The following is a 14,489-nucleotide window of genomic DNA, read 5'->3' as shown; positions in this document are numbered from 1 at the left end:
TAGAGCTGCTGCACACCTTCCTTCTACTAGAATCCATCTACCAGGCCCGCTGTCAAGGAAAGGCCGCCAGCATTCTTAAAGATCCATCCCACCCTGGCAATGTTTTTCTACAATCTCTACCATCGGGGAGAAGGTACAGAAGCCTGAACAGACACACCAGCAGGTTTCGCAAACAGTTTCTACCCCACTGTTGTTAGAATACCGAATGGACTCACAAACTCTTCACATTCGGCTGTACCAGTGTTTTTGTTTTTACCGCGGTTTACCTATTATTTACTATCTATCCTACTTAACTCTGTGATCTGCCTGTATTGCTTGCAAGACAAAGGTTTTCACTGCACCTCGATACATGTGACAATAAATTCAATTCAATTCAATTCATGCCTGCTTGACTACTGCAGCACTCATCAGCTTTTCTTCTGTTTTGAGGTGTTGATTCAAGGTACTTCTACATCTTGTGTGGTCAGCTGCAAGCCATTCCCAGGACTCCATAATGATATCAAGTGCCTTCATGGCCCTTATGCAGACGTCCTTGAAGTGCAGCTGCAGACGCTCAGTGGATCTCTTCCTGAATGCAAGCCCTCCATAGAGGATATACTTTGAGATGCGGCTGTCCTCCATGCGGTGGACATGGACCAGCAAGCACAGTCTGTGCAGCCTAAGCAGAGTGTACATGCTGGGAAGGCTTGTGTGAGAGAGAACCACTGCTTTGGACACTGTCTTGCCAGGATATATGCAGGTTATGGCAGATACTCAAGTGGAAGGTGTTCTCTCCTGTCATATGTAGTCCATGTTTCACTGCCGTACAGCAGTGTACTTATGATGCAGGCCATTGTAGACTGACATTTTTGTCTTCACTGTCAGCTTGGAATTTGTCCATACTCAAGTCATGAGGTGAACAAGAGTTGAGGCTGCTTTCCTGATCCTCTTGTCGATCTCTGCGTCAAAGGATAGGTTGTCACTGATGGTAGAGGCCAGGTACATAAATTGATGGACGACATTGAGTTTGTAGTCATCGATGGTGATGACAAGCAGTGCTTCTGTATCCAGAACGCTCGTGTTCTTCAGACAGATAGTCAGCCTGAAATCCTTGCAAGCATGAGAGAGGCAGTCTATCTGTAACTGGAGTTTCTGTTGGGTGTGCGTTGCAATTGCAGCATCATCGGCAAACAGCATGTCCGTGATGAGTGCTGTGCGTACTTTTGTCTTGGCTCTGAGGCAGGCCAGGTTGAACAGCTTGCTATCTGATCTAGTGCATGGGTAAATCACCTCTGTTGCAGTGCCAAAGGCATGTTTCAGGAGCACAGGAAAAAAAACCCCAAAGCCTGTGGGAGCAAGGATGCAGATATGTTTGACGCTGCTGCAGATGTCGAAGGGCTCAGAAGAGCTGCCGTTGAACTGCACTGTAACCTTTGTGTTACTGTGGAAGGATTTGATTATGCTCAGCAGTTTCGGTGGGCAGCTGATCTTCAGGAGAATCTTGAAAAGGCCGTTTCTGATGACCAGACCAATGCCTTGGTGAGGTCAATGAATACAACATACAGGGGCATTTTCTATTCTCTGCACTTCTGCAATTGGCAAAGGGAGAAGATCACGTCCACTGTTGACCTTTTAGCTCGGAAATTGCACTGTGTCTCTGGGTATACACATTCTGCCAGGTTCTACAGGGGAGTCAAGATGATTCAAGCAAAAGCTTTGCTGACAGTGTTTGAGGAGAGAGATGCCCCTGTAGTTGTTGCAGTTGTTTCTCTTGCCCTTGTTCTTGTAGAGGACAATGATCTTGGCATCCTTCATGGCCTGCAGTACAGCTCCTTCTTACCAGCATTGATAGAGGACTCCATGCAATGGGAGCAGTAAGCTAGTCTTGCAGCACTTGATCAGATCAGGAGGAATCCTGTTGCTACCCAGGGCCTTACCTGAGACCAAGCTGTCAATGGCCTTGCTGGGTTCTTCTACTGATGGCTCTGCCTCTCACTCATCCATGGTCGGCAAGCACATGATGGCATCAAGTGCTGAAGCAGACACAGTATACTCTCTGGAGTAGAGATCAGGGTAGTGTTCAACCCACCTAGCTGACCATTTGTACTCAACTAAGGTGGCACACTTGGCTTCAACGACAGGAGTCATCTCGTTTGCTTTGGCCTCAAACCAGTCGTGTATCTTGCAGGTCTTCTCCCCAAAGATAGCCAGGGATGTGCGGTACCTGGTATCCCGCAAGGTTTCACACTTCTCTGTGGCAGAGTCTCCATGTGGCAAGGTACTGCGTTCTCCCTCAAAAGCCTTTGAGAACTGTTGCATAAGGTCTGGCTGGGATATGTTGTTTAGTATGATGGAGTCTCTTAGGTTACAGCCTGATCTTGCAACATACGATGCTAAGAGTGTGCATGGAGAAGGTGTTTGATGGCGGTGCATCTAACTAGGATCAGATCAAGTTGGTGCCAAGGCTTTGAGCGCGGGTGTCTCCAGGAAACCTTGTCCTGAGGCTTTGTCTGGAAGTAGGAATTGGTGGTGCATAAATCATGGTAAGTGCACAGTTCGAGCAGTCACTGTCCATTCTCATTCATTTTGTCCACACCAAAATGCCCAAGGCAGGAGGGCCACGAGTCATGGTCTGCACCCACTCTGGTGTTGAACTCACCCAGAATAGCAAGTTGCTCCTTTCTAGGGATGCTGCTAATGAGGGGAGCAAGATTGTCGTAGAACTTGTCCTTTGTGTCTGGCGTGGAGGACAGTGTCGGGGCATACATGCTGATAAAGGTGACTGAGCCTGCAGTGGAATTGAAGCGAAAAGTCATGAGTCACTCTGAGCCATTGCTGCCTGGTTCTACTGTGTTCATCAGGCTGTTCTTTACTATGAAGCCAACTCCGTGCTCTCTGGGCTCATCAGAGCCCTTCCCCAGCCAGTAAAAGGTGTCGTCCTTCTCTTTCAGTGAGCCTGCCTCTGACAGCCTTGTTTCTTGAAGGGTAGCTATGACAGCTGAGTTGATACCCTAGAAGTTTTCTGAGAGGCCGATCATCATTGTCTGGATTTTCCAACTTCCCAGTTTTACAGCTGGACTCTTTTATTGTTTGGTTTTGGTGCTCGGTGCGGTGATTGCAATCTGCTGTTCGGATAATTCCTAATCCCCATGCATCCAATGAGAATAGCAGATTGTGGCGGGACAGCACCTCACTGGCTGGGGGTTGGCCAGCTTGAGGTGGGTGATAGCTGACCAGTGGGATCCGAAAATCCCTCCCACTAAGAGCAACCCCTGGCATCGCGCTCTACGCCAATATAGCGATGACTTAAAACTGGTATCAGCTGCCCTCCATGTTGTGTCGATGCTGCGGGCAAAGCTGGACTGTCCTCTCCAGGTGTGGTGGTGGTAGGATGCAAGCCTCAGCGGTGTGGTATGGGGGAACAAGCTGTTGCTCATGCAGCATGTTCTATCTTCTCCATGACACTGGCTAATCTGAAGGAACAGCAACGCCTTTACAGTTTGGTACCAGCGCCATCGCAGGAGCTGCCAGAATGAGGTTGTAAATAATGACGAACTGCCTTCAGGGCCCTGGCTTTGAATTTTTCCTTGAGCTTTTCTCCTGAAGCCTTTCCCACGTGTGGGTCTGACCACAAGGCAGCAGAGGTTTGAAACCAGTTTTCCTTCTCCTTGTTGCAGACTATATATCACTATGAAGTAAATTATAATGATATATGCTGTGACGCAAAGGAATGTTGCACTGGACTACATAGAGTTCAACCTATTACTGTCCAGCAAAGCAAGATTTTCTTTTGGCATGCCTTGTAATAAAGAAACAGTTCAGCAGTATTATCACCACATGGTTCTTGGCAAGTGCATATGAATAGCTGCTGGGGAGATTAGCAACTGTAAGCTATTAAGAGACTGGAATTAGTTGGGAATTCTCAACAGAAGATAAAGTATATTTAGCCCAGTAACTATTTAAGATGATTAACTAGTTAACATTAACATGGTTAACTAGTTAATATGAACATTTTAGAACACTTGTATAACATATTTGCTATCATTTTAAATCTACATCTGGATTTGTGAGCCCTTGGAATTGATATCAAAATTCCTGCCAGCGTAAAATCACTCCCTTAACGGCCCTAATGATACATAACTGTTAAACACACATATCTTTTTAATTACAAGACTTATTATTGCACAATCAGAAATGCTTATCACAGTGTTGTAAAACTCTTTAAACGCTAAGAGCATTTACCCTAGGTGTTAATTGTCACCACATGCCTTCTATATCAGTGCTGGTGAAATTATATTTCAAGATTGAAATCAGCTGGATTTTTTATATTTATGGAGTGTGATATAACTTAATGAACTCCACCACCTTTACTTTTTTCACTTAGTTTTTAGTCCCTTATTTCTAGCAATTCAGAAGAACAAGGAGGTGAGCTGTTCTCAAACTCCTACTGATGATGCTGAGCAAGCATTTGCAAATACTAAGATGAGGTCATAGATAAATCTAACTCTCTGCCAATTATTTTTTCTTTCTGTTGTGGCCAATGGCCATATTTTTCAGCACAGCAGAAATGGAGATTTACTCTTCGTTGTCACAGAATACCATTACCATTGTAATGATCAACTACAGTAACTTGCATTTATATCCCAAAGAGACTTCACAGATAAGTTATAGAGTCATAAGATGTACAGCATAGAACCAGAACCTTTGGTCCAACTCATCCATGCCGACCAGATATCCCAACCTAATCTAGTCTCATCTGCCAGCACCGGCCCAAATCCCTCCAAACCCTTTCTATTCATATACCCATCCAGATGCCTTTTAAATGTTGCAATTGCACTAGCCTCCACCACTTCTTCTGGCAGCCCACGCGATACGTACATCACCCTCTGCATGAAAAAGGTGCCCCTTAGGTCCCTTTTATATCTTTCCCCTCTCACCCTAAACCTATGTCCTCTAGTTCTGGGCTCTCCACCTTGGGGAAAAGATCTTGTCTATTTACCCTATCCATGCCCCTCTTGATTTTATAAACCTCTATAAGATCATCCCTCATCCAGGAAAAACAGCCCCAGCCTGTTCAGCGTCTCCCTATAGCCCAAATCCTCCAAGCCTGGCAACATCCTTTTAAATCTTTTAGATTAGATTAGATTACTTACAGTGTGGAAACAGGCCCTTTGGCCCAATAAGTCCACACCGACCCGCCAAAGCGCAACCCACCCATTCCCCTACATTTACCTAACAGTACAGGCAATTTAGCATTGCCAATTCACCTGACCTGTACATCTTTGGACTGTGGGAGGAAACCGGAGCACCCGGAGGAAACCCACGCAGACACGGGGAGAATATGCAAACTCCACACATTCAGTCGCCTGAGTTGGGAAGCCTTTTCTGAATCCTTTCACGTTTTACAACATCCTTCTGATAGAAAGGAGGCCAGATTTGCACACAATATTTCAAAAGTGGCCTAACCAATCTCCTTGCATCTGCAACATGACCTCTCAACTCCTGTACTCAATAAGCTGGCCAATAAAGGAAAGCATACCAAACGCTGTCTTCACTATCCTGTCAACCTATGATTTTACTTTCAAGGAGCTATGAACTTGCACTCCAAGGTCTCTTTGTTCAGCAACACTCCCTAGGAGCTTACCATTATGTGAGTCCTACTAAGATTTGCTTTCCCAAAATGCAGCACCTCACATTTATCTAAATTAAACTCCATCTGCCACTGCTCAGCCCATTGGACTATATGATCAAGATTCCATTGTAATCCAAGGTAACCTTCTTCACTGTTCACTACAACTCCAATTTTGATGTCATCCACAAACTTATTAACTATACCTCTTATGCTCACATCCAAATAATTTATATAAATGACTAAAAGTAGTGGACCCAGCACCAATCCTTGTAGCATTCCATTGGTCACAGGCCTCCAGTCTGAAAAACAACCCTCCACCACCACCCTCTGACTTCTAACTTTGAGCCAGTTCTGTAACCAAATGGCTAGTTCTCCATCAGACTTTGCCTTTCCAAATTCATGTGCATCCTATCACTCAGGATTCCCTCCAACAACTTGCCCACCACCGATGTCAGGCTCACTGGTCTATAGCTCCCAGGCTTGTCTTTACCACCTTTCTTAAATAGTGGCACCACTTTAGCCAACCTGCAGTCTTCCAGGACCTCGCCTGTGACTATCAAATATCACAGCATGAGATTTTAAATATTGCTGCACTTACCCCTGCACCACTCTGTGCAGGAGCAAGGAATCACTGCAAACAAATTCTGAATTTCTGGATGAACTGTTCACGTACAAGCTCCAGCAGATGATATATGTTTGACAATGATGAGTGGCTGCTGACAGTTTCAACTGGAAAATCTGAGATTTTTAAAAATTATTTATTCATGGGATTTGGACGGTGCTGGCTGGGCCAGTGTTTATTGTCCATCCTTCATTGACCTTGAGAAAGTGGTGGTGAGCTGCCTTCTTGTACTGCTGCAGTCCATTTGTTGTAACTAGAACCACAAAGACTTCAAGAAGGGATTTTGACCTGGTGACTGAGAAGAAATAGTGATATATTTCCAAATCAGGATGATGCGACGCTGTGGAGAGAGGACTGGGTGGGCTCTAGGTGATGGTATCCTTAACTACCAGCTGCCTTGTCCTTCTAAATGGTAATGGCCATTGATTTGGAAGGTGTTAAAAACAATTTACTGAATTTCTGCAATACATCTTGTAAATGGTATATGCTGCTGGAACTGTACATGGGCAGTGGATGGAGTGAATGTTTGTGGATGTGATACCAATCAAGCAGATAACTTTGTCCTCAGTGGACATCCTGAGTATTTTTGAAGGTGCCCTCATCCAGTCAAATGGAGTCTTCCATTACACTCCTGACTTATTCCTTTGTAAGGTTCAGAGCGTCAGGGTGAATGAAAAGCTGCAGGAATACCAGAATCTGACCTGCTTTTGTCACTGCAGCATTTTATATGGCAAGACAAGTTCAGTTTTTAAGTGATGGTAAGTCCCACAAATGTTGACAGTGGCAGATGCAGTGATGGTAATGCTATTGAATGTCTAGGAGCACTGGTTAGATTTTCTTTCATTGGAGATGGTCGTTGTTTTGGATTTGTGCAATGCAAATGTTACTTGCCATTTTTCAGCCCAAGCTTAGATATTGGCAAGGTCTTTCCAAGTTTGGATATGGACTACTTCAATAACTGAGGAGTCAAGAATGGTGCTAAATGTTGTGCATCATCGAACACTCCTGACCTTATGATAAAGTGATTGAAGAAGTTGAAGATGATTGGGCCTGAGGAACTCCTGTCCTGTAGCTGGGATGACTGACCTTCAACTATAACCATATTCCTTTTGCACTAGGTATGACTCAAATTGAGGGAGGTCTTTTCCCTGATTCCCATCAATTCAGTTTTGGTAGGGCTCTTCAATGGCACACTCTGGCAATGTGGCCTTGATGTCAAGGACTGTCATTCTCACTTTCACCTTCTCTCTGGAATTCAGCTGTTTTGTCCATGTTTGAACCAAGGCTATCATAGGTTCCGGAGCAGAGTGGCCCTGCCAGAACCCAAACTGGATGTCAGTGAGCAGGTTATTGCTGAGCAGACTGTTGGATAGCATTGTTGATCACACCTTTTATCACTTTACTTATGATTGAGAGCAGACTGATGGGATGGTAATTGGTCAGGTTGGATTTGTCCTGCTTTTGTGTACAGGTTAAATCTTGGCAATACCTTGGCTCACCTTGTCACATGCCTGTCAAGAGCTGAAATCATATCATGAAGGGCTGTCACTGTTACGCTTCTGGATATCACAATGAATAAGAGCCATGCTGATGGACAGAAGTGACCAGAGTCTTTGAAATTTTCCAATGATGGCAACAGTGGATGACTCTGTTGTTGGGTTCTGGATAATCCAGTCTCTGAAAAGTTGTCCAGGTGCTTTTATCACTGTTGGTTTCTTGCTCATCCTTCTGCCTGCGCTGCGACACTCTAACCCTTCTGTGTGGAGAACATGTCCAGAGAACACCATTTGTCACCTCTTGATCTTATTGGAGAGTTATCTTGTTCTCCCAGCATTATATTTTTCTCATTCATTCTTTTCTCTAATCAGGTTACCCTTCTTGCCTTTCTCCTGCACATTTCAAAACAGTCGATTTTCCTTCCCTTTTTCCAATGCTCCAAGCTCCAGTTTCATTACTAGACAGATGTAATATTTCAGTACACAGGTTCTCAATGAGCTTCAAGCTGATGTTTCTTGGAATGTTGCTTAATTTGTAAAAACACATTGCTTTCACCATTGTACAAGTAGATAGAAGATCTACTGTGTTTATTTCTGTGAAAGTACAGTCCTCAGAAAACTTCTACAGATCACTGAAACTAGAGGCTGTCTTAGACATGAATTTTTGTTTGAAAAATGGTACAGAATTGACGTAGTGTCTTGACCAGCATTCCCCTTGACCAGTGCACCAGACCAGTTGAGGTGGTCATTCAGTTTATTTGGTATTTCGGTACTGTATTCTGATTTGGCTGCCTGTTTGTCTATACAGCAGCACTGAATGTGAAGTACTTTGGCATATGGTGGGGAGTTAGATAAACACACATTCTCTCTTCCTAAAGTACTTTGGTATTGAGATTTCTGAAATGGTTGCTCAGCTCTTATTACCAGACACACAGCTTACATTGTTTCACTTCAATATGCTACACAGGCACACGCATAAGTATCTCAGCAACTGTATCCAAAGTAACCCAAAGCTGTTCTATAGTATTACACTGTTGCATTGAGAAAGTGATCACTTTTTTTTGTTGGGCTGTTAAGCACTTTGAGGCATTCTGAGTTCATACAAAACGTCAGAGATATACAAGCTCTTTCTTAGATATTTTGCAGAATCATAGAGTATTTACCTCTTATCTGTTTCAGGTGTATCAGGATCACAGCTTAACACTTGTATTCTGCCAACATCTTGTTTTACTCTAAATGTGTGGTTGAGAATATGATAATGTCCCCCAGATCGTTTATTTCTTTGTGGTGATCTAAAGGTAAATATTGATCAGGAATCATGCTATTGGACCTTGTTACAACTGACAGATGGGGATCCAAGTTGGTTCAACATTTCATCTACAAGGCAGGACTTCTGACGGTACAGTTCTCCTACAGCACTGGTGTTCATCCACTCACAAGGACTTGAACTCATGACCTTATAGTTTACAGACAACAATGCGAACAACTGAGCCACAATTAAAGCTCATTTAAACCAAAGAGTGTGTTCTATTCTTACTCTCCCTAATCCTCCTCTTTTCAATATATATAATTCCCCTTAAAAATATATGATTGACTGCTTTCACCAGCTTTTGGACCAATGTCTCCACATCCTGACACTTCAGAGTAAAAGAACATCCTTTCTGGATGGTTTTAACTGTTATCTGTTTAAACAGATATGATGTGGTGTTGGACTGGGGTGTACAAAGTTAAAAATCACACAACACCAGGTTATAGACCAACAGGTTTATTTGGAAGCACTAGATTTCAAAGCACTGTTCCTTCAGCTACCTGATGGTAGTGCTTCCAAATAAACCTGTTGGACTATAACCTGGTGTGTGATTTTTAACTGTTTAAACTAGGGCAGTGAGTTATAGCCCACATCAGTGCAATAATCGCCATTGACTGAGTCGTGAGCTCACAGCCAGCTCCTCTCTCAATTGGGTCACTGGGTCAGTTTGTAATAAATGTCCCATCTATGAGCTCATCGCTGCCAACCAGATTTAAGCCTCCCCTTTTCACGTCCCCCTTGTAAACGGTGAACTGTTTGCTGCTTGGCATGACCTACCGATTGGAGTAAAGGATCTGGAATGACATATCTATTGTCGATACACAAAACTCAGCGGAACCTAAAGCTTATACAGTATAATTTCACCAAATATGCAGGAGTTTCAATATCCTTCGCAAATATGCGAAGCTCAGAAGGAAAACGAGTATCCTTTCGCAGCCGTATTTATCCTTTTTTTTAACAAAAAGAGATGTTGGATACGTTTTAAATTGTTTGTAAATTGTTTGTTTACGCATACAATACGCGAAGTAAAATTAGGACTCTCGAGTGTTTGGGTGGAATGGAACTGAGACATTGCCTGAAGAGAAGCGAAGGTGTATTTACTAACTTCTAAATTGGTGCGATCAGGCTAATATCACCGAAAACATATTTGATAGAGCCTTTTCCGAAGGGCATTAGTAAGCGAATCACGAGATTGATGCATTTGGGGTGTGAAAAGGTTTTTCCGAATTAGTGGAATTTTGCCTGAGTATAGAATTTTTTATGTTAATTAGTGAATCACTCACCAGAAATAGAGTAGAAATTCTTAACCTATTTCCGTAGATGGCTCCTCCGGGCTATTAAATACGACTTCAGAAATGGAAACATCGATTTGCTGCAAACGATGGCGTTATTACACAAACTCAACGTTCCAATCATCAATGTTTGCACAGAGTCCCATCGTGAGGTCAGTACAGGCGTACAAAAGCTATGAGGATAGGCAATACTCAGTTAAACCTTCTGCACGATTACCAGGTTCATGTTGGCATCCTAAGTAGCAATGCAATGCCAATTGGAATTGCAGCATGTCTCAAATTTAGATGGTTGTATAATTTCCATGACAATTTGTACACCTTATGATCTGCCTTGTATCATTTTGGTTTTTCTCTCTTAGGCAATTGACAAAGTTAAATTTCGGAGTTTTGGGCCAGAAGACGTTCTTTTCATGTATAAAGGCTTCACCAAACGAACTGAACCTCGTGACCTGTTTAAGCAATATAGCTCAGATGGCAAAAACATGACAATTTCTGATCTACTGTATTTCCTCAAAAATGATCAGCATGAGAGCAATGCAGATGAGCACACAGCTTTAACGATAATTAACAACCATGAGCCAATGATGAGAAGTAAGTATGGTTTTCAAAAAGGTTCTTTCATCAATCTAACCAACAGTGTTCACCACTTTGTCATTTCCCAGTTAGACTTTGGTTTTCTAACAAAATTAATTGTTGGTATTATTGCTGAAGCCTCCTGCAAAATGGTCTGATTTGTTGAGAAAAGAAATGGATCTTCTTCCCCTTAACAACCCAGACACGGCCACTCCCCTCCCCCCTCCCCTGCTAAGGTAGCTCCCCAAACCAGTCCAAATCTTGAATAATGTCCTCATAGTACAATGGGCCTTTCCTAGCTATCTTTCATTGTCCCAGTCAGGACACAAGATCCCTAACTCACCACAGATCTCTCCCTAGCACAATTTTTATTGCGTTTGTTTATTGATTGCTTGGTTGTCTATAATACTTGAACTTTCTCTGTGGCTTTAAAGTGAGGATAAAAATTGGCCATTCTATTCTTTTGAAGTTATTCCACACTCCAATCAGTGATTTTATGGCTGAACTGGTTGGGTGTCAACTCCACTTTCCTGCTGTCCCATAACCCTTGCCGATCAAAACTCTGTCAAACTCAGCCTTGAATAAATTCAAATATTCAGCCCCTCTTGATTTCTGAGAAAAAAAATCCATACGAAAACAACAGAGTCATAGATTTATACAGCAGGGGAACAGACTTGTCAGTCCAATCCATCTATGCCGACGAGATATCCTAAAGTGATCCAATCCCATTTGCCAGCATTTGGCCCCATATCCCTGTAAACCCTTCCAATGCATGTACCCATCAGATGTCTTTTAAATCTTGTAATTGTACCCACCTCCACCATTTCCTTTGGCAGTTCATTTCATGCATACACCACCACCTACTTGAAAATGTTACCCCTCAGGTCCCTTTTAAATCTTTCTCCTCTCACCTTAAGCTCTCTAGTTGTAGACCCCCCCTACCCTGGGGAAAGACCTTGTCTAATGACTCTATCTGTGCCCCTCATGATTTTATAAGTTTCTATAAGTTCATCCCTCAGCCTCTGATACTCCAGCGAAAACAGCCCCACCCTATTCAGCCTCTCCCTATAGCTCAATACCCGCCCCAACCACAGCGACATCCTTGTAAATATTTTCTGACCCCTTTCAAGTTTAAGAACATCTTTCTTATAGAGGGAGACTAGTATTCTAAAAGTGGCCTATTCAATCTCCTGTACAGCAGCAACATGATGTCCCAACTCCTATGCTCAATGCATTGACAAATGAAGGCAAGCATACCAAAAGTTTTCTTCACCACCCAATTTATCTGTGACTCCACTTTGAAGGAACTATGCACCTGTATCCTGGGTCGCTTTGTTTGACAATACTCCAGGAGCCCAACTATTAACCATATAAGTCCTGCCATGATTTGCCATACCAAAATGCAGAACTTCACGTTTATCTAAATTAAACTCCATCTGCTACTCCTCAGTGCATTGGTCCATCTCAACAAGATCCCTTTGTACTCTGAGATAAAATTCACTGTCCACTATGCCATCAATTTTGGTATCACCTGCAAACTTACAAACTATACCTCCTATATTCACATCCAAATAATTGATTATAAATGATGATAAGTACTGGACCCAGTGTCGATCCTTGTGGATAGTCACAGGCCTCTTGGCTGGCAAACAACCCTCTACTACTACTCTCTGTCTCTTACCTTCAAGCCAACTTTTTTTTATCTATTCCATGTGAGCTAATCTTGCTAACCAGTCCACCAAGCAGAACCTGGTCAAATGCCCTGTTGAAGTCCATCTTGACAAAGTCTACCACTCTGCTTTCATCAATCTTCTTTGTCATTTCTTCAAAAAATGCTGACAGAGAGAAAATAGCTTCTCATTTCCATCTTGAAAGGAGTTCTCTTATTCTTAACTTGTTCCCCAATTCTGATTTCTCTCATGAGCAATCTTGGCATTCAATACTATCAGTTCCCTCAGGATCTAATTCTGATAAGCTTAAGATGTGCCCTGCTGTGTGCCCTTCCTTCAGTATCTCAACACACACTATCACATATAGTCTTTTCTAGCTGAACTTGTTTTTTCCCAAGATTACAAAACACTTCTTTATCTTGAGAGTTTAGCCATTACCAATTATTTTAATTACTTATCTTAATTTTAAACTTGCCATTTTTTTCTGTTAATAAACAATAGTATTTCAAATTCTGCATTTCTCATTACAATTGATTTAGGGCGGCACGGTGGCCTGAGACCTGGGTTCAATCCCGACTCAGGCGACTGACTGTGTGGAGTTTGCACGTTCTCCCCGTGTCTGCGTGGGTTTCCTCTGGGTGCTCCGGTTTCCTCCCACAGCCCAAAGATGTGCGGGTCAGGTGAATTGGCAATGCTAAATTGCCTGTAGTGTTAGGTGAAGGGGTAAATGTAGGGGTATGGGTGGGTTGCGCTTCGGCGGGTCGGTGTGGACTTGTTGGGCCGAAGGGCCTGTTTCCACACTGTAAGTAATCTAATCTAATATTGGTTTTAGGCAAGTGAAATTTAAATTCTGCCATGTAGAAGTTTACTTGATTTATGTAGAAGTTTTATTTTTTGTCAGTTTATGCTTGATTTTGTGTGACAAATATAAGCCTCTTTCAACTTATTGAAAAGACAGGGAGGTGGACAGAGGGGATGGGGTTGCCTTGTTAGTTAAGAACAAAATTAAATCTATGGCACTGAATGACATAGCGTCGGATGATGTGGAGTCTGTGTGGAATGTGGGTGGAATTGAGGAACCACAAAGGCAAAAAAACCATAATGGAAGTTATGTACAGACCTCCTAACAGTGGTCAGGACCAGGGACGCAACATGTACCAGGAAATAAAGAAGGCATGTCAGAAAGGCAAAGTCACGGTGATCATGGGAGTTTTCAATATGCAGGTGGACTGGGTAAATACTGTTGCCAGTGGGCCCAAGGAAAGGGAATTCATGGAATGCTTACAGGATGGCTTTTTGGAACAGCTTGTCATGGAGCCCACAAGGGAGCAGGCTATTCTGGACCTAGTGCTATATAATGAACCAGACTTTATAAAAGATCTTAAAGCAGCGATCATATTATGGTAGAGTTCAGTCTGCAGTTTGAAAGAGAGAAGGCAAAATCGGATGTAATGGTGTTACAGTTAAATAAAGGTAATTATGAGGGCATGAGAGAGGAACTGACAAAAATAGACTGGAAGCAGAGCCTAGCGGGGAAGACAGTAGAGCAAAAATGGCAGGAGTTTGTGGGTATAATTGAGGACACTGTACAGAGGTTCATCCCCAAGAAAAGAAAGATAATCTGGGGAGGGATTAGATAGCCATGGCTGACAAAGGAAGTCAGGAAATGTATTAAAAGAGAGATCCTATAAAGTGGCCAAGAGCACTGGGAAATCGGAAGATTGGGAAGGCTACACAAACAAACAGAGGATAACAAAGAGAAAAATAAGGAAGGAGAGGATCAAATATGAAGGTAGGCTAGCCAGTAATATTAGAAATGATAGTAAAAGTTTCTTTCAATACATAAGAAACAAACGACAGGTAAAAGTAGACATTGGGCCACTTCAAACTGATGCTGGAAGCCTAGTGATGGGAGC

At 42.8% G+C, this 14,489-nt stretch overlaps 1 protein-coding gene across 3 annotated transcripts in view; it reads left to right on the top strand.

Moving 5' to 3' along the window:
* The window catches only part of LOC132826927 (1-phosphatidylinositol 4,5-bisphosphate phosphodiesterase zeta-1-like), a 146,114-nt gene that overhangs the window by 50,901 nt on the left and 80,724 nt on the right, over window positions 1–14,489 (top strand). For 2 of the 3 annotated variants that reach the window (XM_060843228.1, XM_060843227.1), the window contains exons 1-2: window positions 10,385–10,482; window positions 10,690–10,921. The exons of the other annotated variant lie outside the window; for it this stretch is intronic. In XM_060843228.1, the coding sequence (XP_060699211.1) occupies window positions 10,420–10,482; window positions 10,690–10,921 (295 nt within the window). In that variant the 5' untranslated portion in view covers window positions 10,385–10,419. Of the gene's footprint in view, window positions 1–10,384; window positions 10,483–10,689; window positions 10,922–14,489 lie in introns of those variants that run through there. 3 annotated transcript variants of the gene reach the window in all.

This window comes from Hemiscyllium ocellatum, chromosome 23, assembly GCF_020745735.1.
Source record: "Hemiscyllium ocellatum isolate sHemOce1 chromosome 23, sHemOce1.pat.X.cur, whole genome shotgun sequence".
Lineage (NCBI taxonomy): Eukaryota > Metazoa > Chordata > Chondrichthyes > Orectolobiformes > Hemiscylliidae > Hemiscyllium > Hemiscyllium ocellatum.
The sequence above is the reverse complement of the archived record's forward strand: the minus strand, read 5'-3'. Positions and strand labels throughout refer to the sequence as shown.